At 38.6% G+C, this 21,860-nt stretch overlaps 2 protein-coding genes across 2 annotated transcripts in view; both read left to right on the plus strand.

The window, feature by feature from the left end:
• The window catches only part of LOC121300247 (breakpoint cluster region protein-like), an 89,685-nt gene extending 78,882 nt beyond the window's left edge, over nucleotides 1–10,803 (plus strand). Inside the window, exons 16-22 of the mRNA XM_041228745.1 lie at nucleotides 714–773; nucleotides 1,474–1,583; nucleotides 2,971–3,110; nucleotides 3,591–3,725; nucleotides 4,254–4,359; nucleotides 4,722–4,884; nucleotides 5,514–10,803. Of these exons, the coding sequence (XP_041084679.1) occupies nucleotides 714–773; nucleotides 1,474–1,583; nucleotides 2,971–3,110; nucleotides 3,591–3,725; nucleotides 4,254–4,359; nucleotides 4,722–4,884; nucleotides 5,514–5,603 (804 nt within the window). The 3' untranslated portion in view covers nucleotides 5,604–10,803. The remainder of the gene's footprint in view (nucleotides 1–713; nucleotides 774–1,473; nucleotides 1,584–2,970; nucleotides 3,111–3,590; nucleotides 3,726–4,253; nucleotides 4,360–4,721; nucleotides 4,885–5,513) is intronic.
• Nucleotides 10,804–12,682: 1,879 nt separating this feature from the next.
• LOC121300321 (cytospin-A-like) overlaps nucleotides 12,683–21,860 on the plus strand; it is a 58,634-nt gene continuing 49,456 nt past the window's right edge. Inside the window, exon 1 of the mRNA XM_041228849.1 lies at nucleotides 12,683–12,893. The gene's annotated coding sequence lies outside the window, so the exon portion shown is untranslated. The remainder of the gene's footprint in view (nucleotides 12,894–21,860) is intronic.

The following is a 21,860-nucleotide window of genomic DNA, read 5'->3' on the forward strand; positions in this document are numbered from 1 at the left end:
GCTCATGATGGAAGCAATGTGCCAGAGTAATAAACAGGAAAGCAATTTAAAAACCTTTCATGTCAAGATATATACAGCACACCGAATGCGACTGCACTGTGCCAGAGAACACAAGCATTGGGAGATTATTATATGGAAGGCTGAACGGATTATGCAATTCACTGGGCTTTTGAATTGAAAACCACTTGTGTTATTTACTTCTTCTGATCCTGACACGTGGGTGCAGAAAATGTAGGTCTCATTCCCCCTTAAAGAGGCATTAACAAGGCTTTTAAACATTTGCTAATGCTAATGATAGGTAATACCCCCTTATGGCAAAAAGCAGTAATATCAGAATTCAAGTTGTAGATCATCCAAGGTGGAGTGTGTTTAGTCCTATTACCGTTAAAATCATTTATAATTATGTATGTTGAAAGATTACTATATAGTGAATAGTTTGTCTCTACTCCATTAACTTTTTGCATGACTACAGCAAAGGCATTTTAAAAGTAAAGTAATTCAGTAGTTTTAAATAGTGTTGAACAGCTTTCATAGTTTTAAGATTGCTAGCGGGCGGTGATGATGTGATGAGATTTATTCTACCTCTTTCTTCCTCTAGAACATGTGGTTTATGTTAATTTTAGTGGATATATGTAAAAGGTTCTTCTCAGTGGAACTCCCCTATGGAAGTCTATAGTTCTTCTACAGTAATCACCTTTCTTATTTTCCCTCAGCTGGATCCACAGGCACTACAAGACAAGGACTGGCAGCGGACAGTGATATCGATGAACGGGGTGAGTCAGAAACATCTCAACACTGCTGTCATGATTCCCGTCAGGGTTAAACAGGTCAGTAAATGAGGTTTGATATTTTTGCAGTGTGATCAGTTCTTCCCTCGATTTATAGAAGTCCTGAGATCTGTTAGCCTCCTTCACCCTGGAAAACAACTCTAGCTTCGTGAAGTAAACAAGTGCGTGGCAATGCAGAATGTATGCTTGACGCAGAAGTGAGTGTCACAAAACACAATCTTAAAAGCTATACTTAGCAATCGTTGTTTCACACAAACTGAAACATTTGCACAGATCAACATGTCTAGTGTACAGGATAAAAATAAAGTAATGATCTGAAACCAGAGCAGATAGTCATCAATCATAAACCTACATTTATTTGAAGACATCAAATTGTACATTTCTAAATCTTTGGATCATATTCCCGGACCAAGGAGGAAAATAATTGAATGCTGTCATTATCAATGAGAATTTTAGAATGTTTGGAATTCATAAATTAATAAAGCCTAACAACACTATATTATATAAACATAGTGTAATAATTTATCCCAAGGTTGCTTTATAAACAATGGCGTGTCATTAACAGTCCATCGTTCATGTTACATGATAACAACATCTGTGTTTGAAACTGAAGGTGACACAATAGCCGTGCCCACTCCCTGACTCTGCTTCAGGGTTGACTTTCTGAATGTGATTCCTCCTCCAGATTGAGGTGAAGCTGTCCATGAAGTTCACCAGCCGGGAGTTCAGTTTGAAGAGAATGCCATCTCGAAAACAGACCGGGGTCTTCGGGGTTAAAATCGCCATAGTAACCAAGTGAGTAAAACCTGTGTTTGACTTCCTTTGATAAACCTTCCTCTGCCCTCTCAACTTTATTAGTAACCAGAATGGCAGCATTAAACTCCATTACAAAGCAGTTTGACTTTTGTTTAATAGGTCAAATTAAGTAATAATTACTCCAGGCCTTTAGTGGAGGTTTAATTAAACAATTTGGGACAACACGGTTGGTACAAACAGCTGGAGCGGAAGGATCGACTTTAGCATTGTTTTAAAACAAAATTACCAATATTACTGCAGTTAGAATATTCAACCATCAGGTGTCAGGGACAAACCAAAGGAAAACAAAGAGAAAAATAAGAGGTTTTTGTTCCTGTAGTTTCCATGAGGGAAAGGGGATCATTAGCTCCGGTATTTAAAGTCACCTCACACCAAAAAGAAAAATCGAAGCACTTCTGAAACAATCCTTCCAACTGTTCCTGGAATGAATGGAGGCCTTTTCAGACCAGAAAGAAAAACAGGAAAAGGATGCTATTAAAAGCATAACCATGAAAACCATGGTTACTTTTGAACTAGAAAAAACTTTTTCTTTGTGGTCAGCTGCTGGGTCTGAACTCTGGGTGTTGTTTCTGTAGAAAGTCCACAGGACAGCGGTCACGTTCTCAATACAAGATCTCCTGAGAGCAGACTCGCTGGATCGGAGCTCCCGGGTCTGTTTAATCCTGTTAGGATCCCAGCCACACGCTTTTTCTCATTATCTCAATGTAGCCCCGGGGGCCCTGGGAAAGTGCTTTAATGATGATAGCATTTGGAATAGACAGGAGATTATTGAATGTCCTCTTCTGCAAGTACAAAGCTGTGATGAGCAGTATGTACTGTGCTGGAGATAGGCTGGTTACAGGAGGGATCAGCAAGGCTTTCAAATCAATTGTCAACCTTATCACCGGTCACCCTTTCATTAGGAATAAAATCTTTCTTTTTTTTTAACTTTAATTGGGTGCTATTAATGTACTTCAGGCACACCTTCTTGCTAGTAACTGATCAGGTCCTCTTGTCTAAATGCAGCTATAGCACCGTAGCCAAGTATTCTTAGGGCATGCTTCAGCACAAAAAAGATCTGCCTATGTCACAGTTACATTTACTTTACATGTCTCAGGGTCGGAAATAAGACTCCCATTGTACAGTAGTTTGAGCCAGTCCTGGTTTTACTTTGAGTTTAATGAGGCACACCTGAGCTTGTTACCTGTATACTGTGGCTAATCAAGCTTGTATTAAAAGCTGGAATGGGTGACACTGCCCTGCAATAGGTTTCTTATTTCCATCCCTGTATCTAAAGAAGTGCTCATTGATGGTTGCTCAAGTGATGATTGTGAGTATAGCAGAATCAGGGTCAGTTTGGTAATGTTGTGCTCTCCCCCCTGCCTAGACGAGAGAGGTCCAAGGTGCCTTACATTGTGCGTCAGTGCGTGGAGGAGATTGAGCGGAGGGGCATGGAGGAAGTGGGCATCTACAGAGTGTCCGGAGTGGCCACCGACATCCAGGCCTTGAAAGCTGCTTTCGATGCCAGTAAGTGCCTGACTGAAATTCGAAGCATCCTGTTTCATTTGCAGCAGAGCCTTCGAAGTTCTTTAGTACAGTTTCCTGTGCTTTCACCCTGGTATACTGCTGGAAACTTTTATAAAGGAAACAAATTAACAACAACAAAAAACTTTGCCCCAAAACACATGTGTGCATGGCACTGAGTAATCGATTCTATTGTATGCAAGTTTATTAAAACAAAATAAACATACAGTACATATTTGAATATGTGATGTTGGCCACTACAGTATTTTCCCGTGTACAACTGATTAGATTTAGGTAGGTCAACTACTATTGTCATGATTTCTGTAGTTCCTCGTGTCTCGTTTTTTCTTTTTACTTTTAAGTTGCATTGATTGTAATTTTGCATGCCTCTAAACTGGGCTTTATTTAAAACAGTTTTTAATTCGAGAACGTGGGAGATCTCGCCCTGTTTTCCTAAGTGGAGTGTGTTTGCTTTTCTCCCAGATAACAAGGATGTGTCCGTGATGATGAGCGAGATGGACGTCAACGCCATCGCGGGGACCCTCAAGCTGTACTTCCGAGAACTGCCGGAGCCCCTCTTCACTGACGACCTGTACCCCAACTTCGCCGGGGGGATTGGTGAGTCCCTACACTGGACAGGCCTCAGCTCAGAAACAGATTGCTGTGACCTGCGCTTACTCTCACTGTAAGCACTCAGTAGGTGGTGCTGAAATTGACTCAGCATAATTGGTTACCAACAGCAGAGGCCAGTGGTGTTATTTATTTAAATAGTAGACTACCAGTTAAAAATAGTAGCTAAAAGAAAAATGAATTAGTATTTAACTGTTAATTACTAGCTTACTAACATGTTAACTAGTGTTTAATGCTCTGTTTTAGATTATGTAATTACAGTGATTCTCAGCTCTTGAGTGGATCAGAGTGGGGTTAAATGTGTTTAAAGATATTAGTTTGTAGTTTATAATATAATACTACAGTATATATTAGCTGATAATTACAGAAAATGAAAAGCTTTTTTTTTAACATGTTAGTTGACACTTGGTACCAGTTAATAAACCAAAACACTGAGCTGTAAAATATAGTTTGACTGACCCAAGCAAAGCTAAGATGTTGACCCAAGCTGCAATGTGTGTGGCTGTCTGCTTTCAGCTCTGTCTGACAGCGTTGCGAAGGAGAGCTGTATGCTAAACCTGCTGCTGTCTCTACCAGAACCCAACCTTGTCACATTCCTCTTTCTGCTGGACCATTTGAAGAGGTAGGGTGCTGTTCTCCAATCCTTGCCCTTTTAGATCCTAATAAATAGAAATTAATTAATATCTCAGTTGGCCCTGTGGAGTTAAATCTGTACCACATTACCACTGTTATGTTATAAAGCTAGCAAGAAGCAGCTTTCGGTGGACTTAAATTACTGTAATATTTGTTTGATATTCATGAAAATAGTCTTCATCAACAGTCCAGAAAAAGTAACATTTTGAATATTAAACTTGTATTTAATTCCTAAATAAAACATTCTTTAAGTGAGTTGAAGCTTTGTGAGTCGGGTTTGTAAAAGCTTTGATAGCTCCTCAACGTCTTTCTGTCCTAACTGTATGTTGTGTCTTTGGTCTTGTCTCTCAGAGTGGCTGAGAATGAAATCGTCAATAAAATGTCACTCCACAATCTTGCCACGGTGTTCGGGCCCACGCTGCTCCGCCCCTCCGAGAAAGACAGCAAGATTCCAGCCAATCCCACGCAGCCAATCACCATGAGTGACAGCTGGTCCCTGGAGGTCATGTCACAGGTATCCCTGCTTTTATTACATCCTGTGTATCCTAATCAGCATGTTCTGAGGCTATCACTTAGCATGTCACAATTATATATATCTATCTATCTATCTATATATATATATATATATATATATATATATATATATATATATATATATATATATATATATATATATAATCTTTTTATTTCATATGCATAAGAAATCAAGATTGTGCCACCTTCGGTATTTCCTTTGACTGATTATATACACCAATGTTATTTTTTAATATGACAGCTGTAGCCAAAATCTCAATCTAACAGGAGGGTAACTTGAATTTGTAATAACAGGGAAAACTTGTACATTTGTGACAAAGAAAATAATCGCTTCTTCCTGCAGTGTTTACAAGAGCTCATTACTTCACCTTTGCTGGTGGAATCACCTGGCAGAATACATTGCTCAGCTGTTACTCGGGGGCGTTTGCCAGGAGAAAGAGGATTTCTCTTCTAAACATTGCAGTGCGTCCAGATCACACTGCCTCCTGCCACAGTGCTGGTTTTCTATTCCCACCACTCATTTCAATCAGAGCACCAGCATTGTTGCAGGAGGGAGCATGAGACTGATGGATTCCATTGCAGCAGCTTATACTCCCTCTTTGTGTCCAGGTCCAAGTCTTACTATACTTCCTTCAGCTTGAGACCATTCCCACTCCAGACAGCAAGCGGCAGAGCATCCTCTTCTCCACCGAGGTCTAGCCCTGACTGAGAGCACTCGGCACGCTTAACCTGAGGAGGTGGATCACAATCAAGAGGCCAAACAACTGAACTGGTGCGGCGCCTCACCATAGCCACCACACTGCTTCAACCTGAAGATGTTCTTCAAGTGGAAAGAGACCTTGCTGTATTTTTTGTAGCTGGAATTGGGGGACCCAAAGTTGTGTACATTTTATAGCCACTAGAGGGTGTTTAACAAAGCATTCAATAACTTAACAAGAAGGAAGAAAAGCTTAGTGTTCAATTCAGGTGTGTCATAACTTATTCATGTATAGATGGAAATACATTTAGAAAATCCAAGCCTAGAAGATATTTTTGTTTTATTAGAATTTTTTTTTTTTTAAATGATTAAGCTGTATGCTAGAAAGAAGATAATTTAAACTAGAATAAACTAAACAAATATTCCCTGTTCATGTTTTAGGGTTGCTTTGCGAGCCACCTAAATTTATAGATGGTGGATGGTTCTGATACTGTATAGAAGTCTTTTGTAGCGTTTTAGTACAACTGCAATGTCTTAAGTTACAAAATGCATCGTACATGGTATAGAATATTTTATACGGCCGAAGTCATGGCCAGTCACAGTTGATTTAAACAGAGAGATGTATACTCTGAAGTATTGGAGATGCTAGTAGACTGTACTTGAAATTCTTCAGTGAGCTGCCAATGTCCACCTAAACAACAAGTTGTCTTAGGTATCGCATGTAGAGTCTGGTATTTAACCGCACAGATGAGCACTTTCATTTTAAATTGATTTTTCTTTTAATAAATGCGCAGGAATTTTCCAACAGATTCAGCAACTATCTACGTAGATGCAAAGGTAAACAAAAACACATTAAAGTGCCACAATATCTATATATTTTTTTTTTGCAATTCTAGTGGGAAGGAAAAAATATATACACGCTATATAATACTGTAGTGTATGGTGTATAAAAAAAAAAAAAAAAAGGTAAAACCCATCATATTGTATTTGAAAGAATCAAGGTTTCTGTGTGTCGGTATAGGATACAGGTGAATGTTTCCAGTTCAGATCTGTTATAGCATGAGGGCACAGGGGCTTGTTAGAACAGGAGCATGCAGGCTCACAGGCATACTGTTTAAATATACTCATCACATAGAGAGACTCGTGAAGAATCTTGTGTTGCCAGTCCAGTTATTTCCAGAAATCCTGCAAGGAGAGCAATGAAGGATTACTATAGCATCCTGTAGTAGGCATACAGTATTTGAAATTAGAAGTATAGTATTTCGTAAAAGTGTGTTTTTAATGAGAAGTCACAATAACATCAAGGTTTCCGAATAGTTTGGAGAAAGAAATGACACAAAAAAAAATCGATATTTTAGCTCCTCCTTTTTAGTTTTGCTTGCTCAATGACTGTGACTCATGGTTTTTATTTGAAGTTTAATATGAAGCACTGCCAAAAACGTTGTGTAAATTTAATTTTCATTTTGTTAAAGTCAGACTTTACAGGCCTAGCAGTTCTGTGCCGTATAACAACAAGAAAACTGGAGCAATCCCTTCTTGCAAAGTTATTGTAAACTGCAGAGGACCAAGGAAGAAACTAAATGTGTTCAGGAACATATCTTGGGTAAAGATCTGCCTTATATTTAATGGAATATATTTTTTTACAGTTTGTCTTAAAATAATAAATGCATGATAATATCCATCCAAACTAAAAAAAACTAGTAGGAGAAGTGATTCCAAAACAGAAAGCCTGAGAACCTGGGATACAGACAACAAAAGAAAGCTCTTTCCATTACCTGGAAGTAAATTAGTAAATTCAAAAGCTTTCTGGTTATTGTGGCAATGCTATCTGTATTTTGTCATGACGAATATCATTTAAAAACAGACAGTCTCCAGTCTTAAAGCCACTAGTTTAGGGCTGTGCAAGGAGTGGATATTTGTGCTTGACTTGGGGCACGTTTCCAGTTCTCAGTTGTTTTTTTTTTTGGGGGTATTCTTCCTTGGTGATGGGGTATCCCACACAGTACTGTATCTGTGTGTGTTGGGGGGCTGAATTCAGCTAAACAGAGCCTCCACGGGGCTGTCGAACTCAAGTCAGGGTGGATACAGTTTATGTTTTAGAGCAGGCCAGATTATTTGAAGAGTAAGTGCTGTAGCTTCAAATACATCTCCCAGGCTTTTTTTACAGTGCTCACATTCTGAGGGGTTCCTGGGTTGTGTTGCTCCCGTATTGAGTTCTTGTAAATCTGCCTTTACTTGGCTTTGAGCAGCTTGTTTAAGAATCCTAAGCGCTGGACTGCACAGCCGCCTTCATTCAAATCACGTGACGATGTGACCTTTCAACTCCAGAGGGGGAATCTACAGGACGATAAGAACTCAATATTTAAGAAACAGAACCCTGAACCACTCGCAGTGCTTTGCAAAAAATATATAAAACAGTCAGGGAGATGTAAAGTGGAAGTAAGTGCTTACTGTTTTACTGGTGTTGCTTGATACATAGTAATTGCCATAGTGTAGACTGATGGAGCTGTGAGGGAATATAGCTACACCGAAATGACCCACGAGAATCTTGATTGTGGGGAGAGGTGTATAAAGATGGCCATCAATACATTACAAGTTGTGAGAAGTGCTGTCATTTCTTATTTGGTTACCTTGAACTCACAAAGTACAATAGCTAGCAACGTTCACCAAAGGGATGCTGCAGTGTATATATATATGTGGTAAACTTACTTTCTAATCACCCTGTATATGTATATATAATTTGTTTTCTGTTGTCCTTTCTTTGCCGGTAGTTTGCTAAAGAATAACAGGAGAGCAATACCTAACTGTGCCAATATACTTTACTGTCCTTTGTTCAGAAGATAACATAGAAACATTCAATGTTAAAATACGGGGTGTTCCATCAGAAATAAATAAACACTTTTTAATTATTTTGTTCTTATTAATAAGAAACGTATGATATCTTTGCAACTCTATTTAACATGCAGGCATGTTGATTTTTTTTAATTTTTTTTTTTTTTTTTTTTTTTTATCTTATATTAAACCCAATAATAGTTTCTGTTGTTTTACCCAAAGCTGGATATTTTGGGAGGGATGGTAAAGTATTATAATGTTTAATAATAATTGTTAAAGGGCAAAACTGGCAAACTTAACTGCTGTTCTGCTTTGTATTGTATTGATGTAGTATCTCTTGTAAGATGCAGTCTGTATTCCTGACAGTACTTTTCTGCAAAAGTAAATCATATTCTTCAGCCTCTGTATATTCAGCACATGTTAAACCCATGGAATGTGGAGGATATAATGACCATGTTGAATACAGCTCATTTAGATTGGCGCGTCAGCATTCTGACAATAACGGTTACATTTCAACCCAAAATAAGTGAACTGAAGGATGATTTCAATATTTTCCTTAGAAACATATTTGGTGTCTCTTTCGTGAAAACAAAAACAAATAAAAAAAACTAATAATAATAATAATTATTATTATTATTTAAAAATCCAACACAATTTGTAATATCATATACAATAACATTGTGTTTTTTGGTGATAAAAAAAGAGATACTGCATCTAATACTAATATATCTCAGTGATTCAGTGGCATTATATATAAGGGACTGTGCAGTCTGTATTTTATCCAATTAAGGTGAACTTTGATTTAACAAAATAAGCACAGCTAAGAATATACTGATCCTCAAAACATTTTTAGCATCTATACTACCTTTTTGGTCAACACTGGTAAGTAAACAAAGTGTTGATTTATTAGCATAATGTCCCTTTTTTGCTGTGCTATCCGTGCTCTGTAAGCAGGTTCACTTTAAGTGATCCAGTAACTTGCATCTTAGCTAACCTCTTTCTTGCTGGAAGTCTTAAGTGCCCGAGCAATGTTCAGGATGTCATTTCATGTTGTGTTTTTCCTTTAGCCTATACTTCAGTGTTCCGGTGACTTAGCACGCAACAACCACGACATTAACTGTTTACACAGCTAGACCAGGGCGGTTTATTAATGAGTAGCAAAGTGGTCAAACTGGACCACTAAGAATTAAAAACAAAAATTAGAGCATTCCTGTAGCCATTATGGCACGATTATTTTATACAGTGTTTTTTAATGACGCTGTAGCACTGCCATGGTTATAGCGCTGCTATAATTTTGATTTAATTCAGCTGTTCATTTATGAATGCAGGATGTTGCTCACACTGCCTATAAAAATTGGTCATATTTGTTTTTCCTTATAATGTAATTTTATACCAGGAATCCACACAGTTGGAAGCAGAATAACTACAATTAGGGCAGCCAGTACCTCATTTTGGTATATATTGCTCATTTGACTTTCTGTGGGTACTAATTACTGATTTGTGTTGCACCAATCTTTCTTCAGTGGTCATTGTTGTTTTATTGGGGCAGCACTGTATGCTTTAATGATAGTTTCAAGTTTGAAACACTCACTAATAAACCCCATAGCTATTCAGACGAGTCGCCTATCAGTGTTTCCATGTTCAAATTGTATAGCTTTATATATTTTTTGTAACTTATCATTCCATATATTTACTGTGAAGCCACACAAAATAAAAAGAAAGATATCTGAAATATAGAGAGCAGTTTGGGGACATTATATCGTTATTATTTTACATACTGGAAACGCATGGGTGTATTGAGATATATTTTAATGAAGTTTTTAAAAGAAGTTCTGTACAATAAAAAGAAAATATCCTTGTGGCCCATTCATATTTTTTTTGTTATTTTCATACCTGTCATAAAACCTATAAACTCTAGGGTTCTTAGGTTTATTTATTAAAATATGAATCGAAATTAAATTATATAATTTAGTAATAATGACAATTAAATGCACATTTGTGTTCTTGCTTTCTGTATTCAGGATCCACTTTGTAGGCAGTAGCCCCGGCTCTGTCTAACCACATTCTGCAAACTCCTGTAAATGGTTCTGTTGTTCCAGAGGTTTCTTACTTTGTGTTATAAAACTCTGCTATCTGAAGAGAATATGTATGGGGCAGCGAGGGGGATACAAACGAATGTTTTTTTTTTTTAATTTCCTTTTGTTAAACAATTGTGTTCTGACAAAATGTAGCTGTAAAAAAAAAAAAAAAAAAAAAAACGGATAACAAACACTGTATTTGGAAGGAAAAAAAAAATTCAAAAAAATCAATCTGAAGGCATTTGTAGCCTATGTTTGTACACCAACTGTTAAATAAAATCTTCTGTATCTATGTAACTCACTTTCTCCGTCTCTCTCTAGGTGCCATTACACAAAACCACCCCTTTCTGTAAACAGTTTAAAAACTACAAATGGGGTTGGAATGGAAATAAAAGATACGCAAACTCTGAATCCAAAAACCACAATCATTTTGTTTTCATATTTCTGATTTATGGATGCAGCTACAATGGTCTGTGAGATACACCCATAAAAGTGTGATATTAAGACTGACACAAATTATGGAAATGACAAATGACTTCCAGAACTACCGGGGGTATCGATTTTATTTCCCATTTTTCCTTGATCTGACCCGTTACTTACTAAATACCCTGGTATCCCTGAATAGGTAAGTGTCTACTTGTGGCAAAGTGGTGAGTGGATACAGGTGAGTGCAGTGTAGTGCAGTTACAAAACACAGAGAATGACTTTCAGGTACAGGGGTGTTTATTGATAATAATGACAATGTCCAGAGCCCTAAGGCAAACACCTGTAAATAATAAATGCTGGAGTGATACAGCAGCGTGTATCATTCGTAACTGTAATCTACGTGTTTGACCCGTAACCAAAAGTCCAGGTTTTATACACGCCCACACTAAACACGAAACACAAGACAGTGAGTGAAATTAAGTGCTAGTGGCGATTAAAGTACTCCGTGAAATGCTGGGATGAAAAGTGATGTCCGGTGGATTGTACTCCGGATCGTGGTACTGTTGTCTAGAAAGATAAACAACAGTTACAGCCGACACTTTACAAACACAAAAAAAAAAAAAACCTGATGATTTTCTGCAATACCTTTATTCCTTTTTAGGTCAAATCCAACCACTTACAAAGGAACAGATGTTATTAAATGTTATCTAGTTTACATAAAGTAGCTTTTTGGGCATTACAGGGTTAATTTACTAGCTGGCTGGAGATCTTGTTCTTTTACCCCATAACGATTAACCTGAGTGGTGACTGCCAAGATTGGTACAATATTCAAGTGATGTCCTTGGCAGTCCTCAGCCAGAAACCTATTTTTGAGGGTAAAATGAACAGAAAATGGCATACCCACTCATTCCATGTCGGTAGTAAGTGTGTCATATATGTGGGTCACATATGTTTTTATATCGATTCCACACAAGTGGCAGTACAGAATGATACTGTGCAACAATCACGCACAGAAATACATAACACAACAATTCAAACAAATGGAACAGCAGGGAATCGAATCATTTAAAAAAATATAAAATCTTTAAATTATCTCACGATTTCAATTATTCACCAACAGCTTGATCAAAGCACCACTTGTTACAATTAACACTTACTCGGGATTAACATATGTGAATATACTTTATATTAAGTTAACAAAGCAGCCAGACATCAAACCCGAGCCCTACCACTCCGTACCGCAAAATCTGATTAATAAGGGATAAGGCAGCAATATACAAATGACGGTCCCACGCACTATGAAACAAGACATTTTTTTTTTTTTTTAAATTGAAAAACAGAAAATGTTTTTGTACATCAGTTTTTTTTTTCATTCCATATTCATATCAAATGGAAGGTGTGCCACTTAATTGTATTCCTTCTGTTTTACTTTAAAAAATAAAACCGAATTAATAAAACAGATGTCATATTCTCTTACAATACCTGAAACTGAGAACAAGTGGAAATTAAATGTGTATAACATTTCAATGAAATATAAAAATTGTAGTTATTTTGTACATACACAGAAAAAAAAAAAAAAAAAAAAAAAAAAAAAAAAAGCAAATGGAAACTGAAGAGTCTTGCAAATCATTTATCTAAGACATTAATTTACAAACTGTCACTCCAGTTAGAAAACCCCGGGAGAAATAAAGCGTCCCGTCTATCCAATCAGTCAATGTCCCATGATTCCAAGCGACTGTGGAGTACAGGAGCGGTGACGCGCTAGCATTACAGCCTGCTCTGCGCTCCAGTGTCTGTGAAATCAGTTAGGAGCCAGCAGGAAAGCGGGGTGCTAACTGAAACGCAGAACCGAGCCTGGAGGGGGAAACACAAAGAAAACTGGATTTTTTTGTTTTTTTATTACGGGAATACACCTCAGATCGGACCATAATCACTAAAGCAGAAGAACCCTCCAAGGTAGTACCCTCCAACGCAGTCACCTAGCATCCTGTGCTGAATACAGATAGGCACCGACTACAGTTTTAAATCTGCGGTATAACGTTTTAAACACAGAATACCGTCTGTTTACTTTTTGACTGGTAAATCCACAGGAGTCCAGTTAGTGGTGACTGCTGTCGCTCGTACGGCGGCGAGATCTTGTAGCATTATTGTTTTGGGTCAAGACTTCTCAAGTCTGAACGTGGAAATCTGGTGTACAAGTACAATACTGTACGTATTTATTTTGTTTTGCATGTGCAGTAATATAGAATAGATGGCGCAGAACTTTGTCCTGTTTTTTTTAATGTAGCTGTACGGGTTTCAGGGTGGGACGTTGTCTATGTTAGACTTGTAGTAGTTTTATGCTTGGCAAGTTGAAGTGAGTGATTACCAGACTCAATTCTGAATTACAATTACAAAGACCATAGGTCTGTTCTATAGTGGCCCTGCTACAGTAGTGGTAGGCCTACAGTACAAGGCATGATGAAAATGTGCATTGCTTTTGCCTTCACGTTTGTATCAGAGAGTTGTAAAAACAGGTTCCCAGACGATTGAAAATAATCACATACATATTCTATTGTTTACAGATGAAGTAGTTGTTGTTGGCTTGGGCAGGTATGTGCGTGCACTCCAGCCGAGTCTTGTGTGGGATTACATTTTTTTTTTTTTAATACAGATTATGCTTTCTTTTGGTTTTTGGGACATGGACAAGGGGATCTGTAATTACTATACCGGAGGTGAGATGTATTGTATGAACAAGATCTTGCAATCCTCCCCCTCTTTTTCTGTATGATCACTTTTTTGGAATTGCTCCAATATATACAGATATTATAAAGGACATTGTGTACTGTAGATTCAGATTAAGCCCTGGAGAAAATCGGGGGTATTAAATCAATCTAGCTTGTATTAAATGTTTTTAAAGGGTTTCAAATGAAAGTGGGAACTTTATAGTTAAGTATGGCAGTTAAGCTTATTGATATTAATATTTGGTAAGGTACTGATAATAGATATTTAAGTAACTACACAGTAAACGTATTGTTTACATCCTGTTTGCATTTAATATTAATAGGCTTTTTAAAATAAGAGCATCACTCAAAATAATGCACCTAGAGTTACCATTGTTACACAGTTAATGTGAATGTTGTAAAAGAGAAAATACTCTTCTTTTACCTTATGACTAGTTAAACATTCTACCTGTAAGGTCAATTATATGAATAATGAAACTCATAAAAATAATAAGTGTTGAGTTTTTCAATAAGTGTTACATGCAGTTTCTTACAGGGTATTGTTTTGATGCCCCCCCCCCAAAATAAAGAAACCGCCTTGTATTATATTCTTTGTATCCTATGTGCTGGAATCAGTTCTTAAAATGTCGCCCATATACCCCATGGTTTATGAGTGGAAATGACACACACACACACACACACACGTCTCATAAGAAACTGAACGTGTAGATGTCATGTCCCAAGACAACTTCCAGTTTCACGACTATACATCTCATACTGTATTTATTCCCACACAGTAGACACTGTACTGTAAAAGACACACTTCCTTAGTTTACAATTAAAAATAACATGTACAGTCACATTTTGTGGGATGGAGTCAAAAGGTGTTTAAATAACTTGGCTGTTGTCATATTTCTCCTCATAGTCATAATTGTAATTTCCAAATTTGCTGTTCAAAATCCATAGATTCTTTGCATTGCGCAAAATGTCTGAGGCAGTACAGAGCTGCCTGCTTTAGGACTTGCACACTGATGAAACTGCCTGTCTGGGTTTACATTAAAAGCTTCTTGTACTGTAGAGTGTTTCTAACTGCACTGTCCTTATATTGAATGTAATGTGGAGTGACATAATCTGCTTTTTAGTATCTCCATGGCTGGTGTTGGTTACAAAACTGGCAAAATAAATCAATTGGAATACCAAGTGAGCAGGAAATGGCTTGAAATAAAATGGTCCTTTTTGGTCTGAAAGGATCAGTGGAATAGAGTGGGGGCTGCACTGATTACAGCGACTGTGCAGAACACAAGCACTTTTCTTCTTTGGCAGGGGAACATCGCTGCACCAGCGTCGAAGCAGTTCATAACCCAGCTGTTCTGAATCGGGCCCGACGAACAGTGTCTCTTACTGAACCGCTTGCACCAACTGCCTGCTTAGGAAAAATCTCTGGCTGAATAATTTGAGGTTCTTGGAACTCGTTGCTTGTTGTTTTAAAGAAACGCTGTACCGTCCAATAGAAACACATTCCACGGTTCTGGCTTTCTTAGAAAAAGATCTGTGGAATTTCTCCAAATCCTTTTTTTATATGTTTTTTTTCTTCATTTTTTTTAAGAAAATACAATATAGGGTTCTATTAAAAATGGGGGGGGGGAGGAGGGGCGTGGCACAGAGCCAGTGCATTGCGGAGACGGTGTTTGTACAGCTTCAGCTGGTATCTGAATTGCACAATGCCATCGGGCCAGAGATGTGGAGTGCATCAGGCTCTTTGTGGAAACTCTATCTTGTCTTTTTTATTTTATTTTATTTTATGATAGTAATGTAGGTTAACCCTTCTCTGAAGAGTTTCTCAAACTTTCTTGGCTCATAGGACCCCATAACTGACTGAGGTCCAGCTGCCTTAAGTACAGGGCATAAATAATACATTTCTTTTGTTGTGCAGCCTGAACTTCAAAGACTAGCTGTGTGTTGTGCTGTAATTGGCAGTGACACAAGGATTTCACAGGAGGAGCTTTCCTGACTGCCAAATAGGAAGAGACGACTTTCCTCTTGTGGCTTGCGATTTAAATGTATTTAATTAGCTGACCGACCTATTGTTCAGTGCCGCACTGTGTTTTGAAACATTATTCATCCTTCGAATTAAAGGTCCAGGAGGTCTTGTAGCAAGCCAGTGAAATTGAACAAACCTCAAAACCTGTACGTGTTTGTTAGCTTGGAACCCCTTTTATCACCTGTGTTTGATCTGAATGTATGCATCTGTGTTTAACTGCAACATGAGCGTTTTCATGTGGATTATATTAAGATCTAAGATTGAGTCTGCATTGTGAAATGAGGTTGTTTTGCCACTTTACTCCTATATACAAGTCACATAAATCTATGCGGTTTAGTCTGTGTGTTGTTGGTCCGCCTGTAGTACTGCAAGGAAAATGTTGGAAGGGAATGATAAATTTGGCAGTGTCTCCTTCCACAGCCCCCTCCCAGTCCCAGGGGTGTGTAGAGCATTGTGGGATCTGGAGTGTGTTGTCACTGACCTGATTTTGCAGGCCTGTAGCTTCTATTGTGAGAGAGGGCAGTGAGATGCTGCTGCTGCTGCTGCTCCAACCATACAAGACTACTCTGGGGGCTGTACAACAGAGAAAGGGGTTTGAACACCATAGAGAAGGTTGCTTTATATTGTCGCACTATAGGTTTATTGTTCTGTTGTACGTGTGTGTCTATGAGCTCTGTAAACCACAGTGTACTCTTGTAAATAAACACATCTGCAGCACTGCTTGCTTTATTTGCTCAAAATAGTTGTTTTTGTGGTTTGTTCACTCAAAAGTTTTTAAACCACTGGCTTAATGTTAGTAGAGACCCCGTCAAACCATGTTGCAACCTCAACTCCACACAAGCTCGCTGTCTAGGGTGGAACTGGGAGTCCTGGTACAGGAGAGAGAGTAGGAGAGAGGCCAGGCCAGTGTACTAATATCCTTCCAATCCTGTTTCGTGGAGCTAGTTCCTTCTGAAAACATTGGTTTCCTGTCAGGGCTGGGTCCCTGACCCTGTGGCATTCTCCCATGGAGAGGGAGAGGGAGGGAGAGAAGGCAGTCAATGGCTGTTTCAGTTGAACAGTTGTGAAGTAAAATGACACCTGGTGTGTTGGAGACTGTCAGATTCCCATGGGAAAGCCTGTTATTTACATTCACAAGCAGTGCAGTGGAGCCATGTCAAGATGCAAAGGAGTGTGTGTGTGTGTAATTGAGCGGGCTGAGTGATGCATGCTGAGAGACATTCTTGTTCTGTGTCGGCTGCTGTACTGTAACATGTAACCCAGAGTTTAAATCCAACTTTCCATAGCCACAGATGATATGGAGAAACACCAGTTTGTAATGTCTTCTCTTCACTTGCATGGCCCGTTAAAACAGGGAGTGGTAGCACACTGATTCTACAAAAACTACAAGAGACTGCCTATTATAAAGATTGAGAGTGATTGCAAGTGATTGCAGCTTGATAAAGGGAACCCTGAACAATGCTATGAGTTTTGCGTAGAAGAATGTCTTCCATACGTCTGTTTTACAGGCACTAAAGTCCAGTTGCATTCTGTACCAAATAGCAAAATAATACTGTTCAGTATAATGTCAGTAAAGTCTCAATTTGAGTTGTGTGCTGGCATTATGTATACTACAGTTTGAATTTACTGGTGTGCTAAAGTTTAAGAATGCAATCCTGAGTGACCACAAGTTTAATTTAGAATTGGTTCAGCCCAAGATTTACCTTTTTAATATTAAGCGTCTGCTTTGTAAGAGTGTCCCAGGCGACTAAAGGCAGATTACTACTGAGGTTTGCAGCTGATTTAATGATGAGCTGCCCACATGAAAGGAATTTTAAGATCTGTTTTAACATTAATTCAGATGTTACAGTGCAAAGTTTTAAAAACAGTAGTATTCCAGTTTCATGGTACAAGACATGTACAGCAGCCCTCTCCAATCCTCTTAACGTTCAGAGTAAAATGTGATCTACGGTACAGTTACATCATGAAGTGGAGTTCAGTTCGGTTCAGCTTCCTCTCTTTGAACAGCGCTGCAGCCCTGCAGATACAGCACAGCTGCTTGGTAATAAAATTAAGCTTGTGCAAGAAATGACGAGGGTTATTTTAATTTTCAGTATTTACTTTTTTTTTTGGCGCTATACAGAAAGAAAATACTAAGATAATGAATTTAATAGATTCACTGTAGGCCTATGTAAAATTTTTCTTGACCCGTATACAGGTCTGCATTGTTGATAAAATATGAAGGAATCATGGTGATTTTTATTCTTTTGATTTCTTGGCTGATACTAATTTGTAGAGGACAATAACTACCGGTTTCTCTTTGGTTAGCCGTGAAAGAAGTACCCTTTGTTTGAACACAAGGTCAAGTCTACAGGTTACTAAGAAAAATCACCCTTTAGGCAACTTGAGGATCTCTGCTCTTCAGTCATGATGCTATTTGAAAGGTACAGTGCCACATAGGATAAAAACGAATCCGATTAGGATTTTTGATTCTAGATCCTGTTTTTTTTTAAATTTATTATTTATTAAATTTTTTGGGGATCCTTATGATGCAACAGAGATGACATCCATAACCTCCTGCTGCTGCAAGTATAAACGTGCGCTTGTTAGTTCAGAGGGACAGAAGGTAGCTGCTAGTGCACCTGCAGCTTTCACTAGCGTTACACAACGTAAACTACAGCGAACAATGTCTGCTTTCTGGTGGAACGCAGATAAGTACAGACTCTGTCATAAATCTTCCAGGGGCTGACATTTTAGTATAAAATGGGACGCTGCAGCCTTCAATAACTGCCAGCAGACAGAGGGGGGTCAACGTGATTTTCATACCACTCTGAGAATCCTTAGCTTCTGTTCTTGATGTGCTGTCAGTTTAAGTGTTGATGCAGTGTGGATTGGCAGACGAGCATGTGTTCTGCAGATGTTGCTTGTGTGATGAACTTTTATTTTACAAACAGCTTCTGGAAATGTGTGTTCTTATGCAGTACACGATGTGCCAGATCTCACTGTAGAATTGTACAGCCATTTTGGAATAAAATGAACTACACAGAATATTGTAGCTGCAGCCATTCAACGATTCTAGGTTTTAATCTGAGCTTGATTAGCCACAGTCTATAGGTAACAAGATCAGGTGTGTCTTATTAAAACTCAAAGTAAAACCAGGAATGGAGCAAACTGCTATGCAGTGAGAGTCTTATTCCCATCCCTGGCATGTATCAAAAACAGTTTTTGAGGGTTCATATTTAACTTTTAAGTAGGCTTATAAGAACATGTGCCAAAAACTAATTATCTAAGTTTGCACTGAAGAGTGAATCTATCTTGACTTTCTTATGATCATTTTAAAGAAATCACACAAAAATGTGCACAGTCAAAAGGTGTAGCTCTCACACAGACACGCACCCACCTATATGAATGTAGTCTGCATTGCTTAAAAAGAAGACATTGTAGTCATAGTCATAAAACTTCTAAGAAACATTAATTGAAACTTCTGTCTATGTGGCTTGTGTTTATAAAGTGATGAATAATTCAACAGAGAATGTTTGCTACAGTACAAGAGGTTGGACAACAATATGTACATTGCAGGGAGAACCCTGCCAACCTTTTGTTTGCCTATTGAGTCACACTACTTGTTGCAGCACCTGAAATCCTTTCCAGACCCTGTAGTGACCAGGCTGTATCCCACACTGCGTAATACTGCAGCACCCGAGACCTGACAGCAAGGTTAGATTAAACATGAATTTGTAGGTTGTCTTTGATGGCAGGTTGGTAAACGGCTGCAGTAAACGTTAATCGTTTTGCTGCCTACCGCCTACAGTACACTACTGTATCATTTAATTTGTTTAAAATCTTACTTCCAAATACTGCTTGAACAATGAAGCAGTTGCTTTACAATGTTTTGCGTAGCTGATAAAAATGAGTGGCGTGATACAGAGGATGACTGGCACAAGGTTCCTTATTCACTCTAATTGGTGCTGATTTGTGGGTTCTCAGTAGGTGTTGTATCAGTGGTTAATCTAGGAGAGTGATTAAATGCTTCACATGCCCCGTCTTGTTCTCATTCTGTAACACTGCATAGGGAAATGTGTAGCTTCCAGGACTAGCTTCTTTATTCTGTCTAGAAATCCCTCTGTGAATGTGGTATGTAATTCAGCCCACGTAAAATGTAATTTACAGTAGAGGTCTGAATCTATTTCAGTATCAAGCATTAATAATTTAGCTGTTAACCAAAAAGGTATGCTACAGTACTAATGTTAGCCTTGCCGTTAATGTACAGGAGCCGCACTGCACTGTGCAATACAGCAGCCTTTAATGCACTTTAACTTGCACTTATCTGTATTTAATCCTGCACTGAACCCAGTCTGTAGTATTTTGTATTTCACCTGCACTCATACCTAACCCTGATGTAACTGTCAACACTTGTACCTGCTCTTGAACTGCCCTGATATCAAATTATACTGTGTTTTGTGTTTCCTCTTATTAGGACTGAAGTCATTGTATTTTGTATGTTGCTCTTAGTTGTACTGTAATTCTTGATAGGTATTTTTTTGTGTACAACTGTAAGTCGCCCCGGATAAGGTATTTGTATTTGTGAAATGTTTAACCAGATTTCATGAAATCATCCTCTGCTACAAAGCAAAGGTCCCAGAGATGGAGTATGGCAGCCACAACGTATCTTCTGCAGTGGAAACCACTGGCCTGTTGGATAAGTTCAAATATTCTCAACCCCCCCCCTGTCCCCCCCCCCCCCCCCCAACAAGTTCAAGCGAAAGGGATTGTGCTCTGCTGGAAATTAGGGGTCTTAAGTGTTTGAAACACACTATTATAAAGATAGCATTTCAAAAGATTAGGCTCTCCTAATAGCCTCATCGGAGTGGGTAGCATGAATAGCACAGACTACAGAAAATTAATAGCACTGAAATTTAATAGCAGGGTGATCAAATTAAAAAAGACTCTCTTATAATGTGGGGGCACTTTCTGCACTATATTCTCCTGCCTGGGAATGTGTACAGCACCTGGGATGCAGGATCTCTGGAAAAGCGATAAGAGTGTGGCGGCTGCGGCCGTCTGGAAATTGAAAGCAGGCGGGGCTGGAATTTTTACACGGACAACGTGATTTACAGCTTCTGACATGCGGTCACAGGGCCTTACTCAAGTGCTTCCTTTACCTGCAGCTAGAGTAGGTTTTACCTCTGTATTAGGAAGGGGAAGCAGCTGGAGCAGTACGGTGTGGTGTTGTACTGTATGTTGAGGAACCTTCCTGTGTTTTCTGGTCCACACAGCTTGCTCATTACCTGCATTGATTGACTGACACGTTGCAGCACTTGTCTTCACTATTCCTTTTATCAGCCCCCAGTCACAACTGGACTGATCAGTACTGCTGTTTGTCATACTTCAAAGACAGTTCAATTGGTAATACAGATGTTGCATACAGTACCTGAGTAGCTTCAGTTACCTGTTCTTTTAGAGTTGAACTCTGTGTAGTATAACTGGAACGTGTCATTGCCATGTCATAGTATTGCCTCTGGTATCTGTACAGTAGTTGTAGTAAAAATGGGGCGTGACTGAAAATGGAATCATGTAAACCATGCCTGGCCTGTGTAATGATCGTCCCTGTGGTTATGGACCTGCCTTGTTGAACCTCAGCAGAGTCTTGATCTCAGGGTGGCGGGTACAGTATTGAATTGTGATCCAGGGCACTTTTAAAAGGTGAGATTAGGTATTTTTCTAGTTGTTACCCTGCACCACACAGCTTCATTTCTGCAGGCATGGACATTTTTCAGTGGTTGATTTCATGTACATTATATGTGTTATGGTGCATGTGTGAAATCAGGAGATCTTTTAGATTAATCAGTAAATGTGTAGCTTTACCAGTATTTGAGGTGTATTCGGAAATAAAATAATATCGTTAGCGCCTTCGGCTCGGTTTGCATAACTCCATTCGCGGTGATCTACCACATTGCTTAATTGCATCCCTTCTTGCAATGTTATTTAACTGATAGAGCCTGTCGATGTGGGCGCTATCGTGTGGTAGATGACCGCAGCTGGAGTTGTGTCCTGAGCTGCAGGCGAGGGTGCTAACGAAAGTTTTTTATATTATATATATTTTGTTTTTGGGTGAATTTACCATTCAAATACAGTTGAGAGCTTTTGCATTTTAATAAAAGCTACAAAAACAAGAGAGTTCTGCCTGCCTAAAAAAGAACA

The sequence above is a fragment of the Polyodon spathula genome, chromosome 25, assembly GCF_017654505.1.
Source record: "Polyodon spathula isolate WHYD16114869_AA chromosome 25, ASM1765450v1, whole genome shotgun sequence".
In the NCBI taxonomy this organism is placed as follows: domain Eukaryota; kingdom Metazoa; phylum Chordata; class Actinopteri; order Acipenseriformes; family Polyodontidae; genus Polyodon; species Polyodon spathula.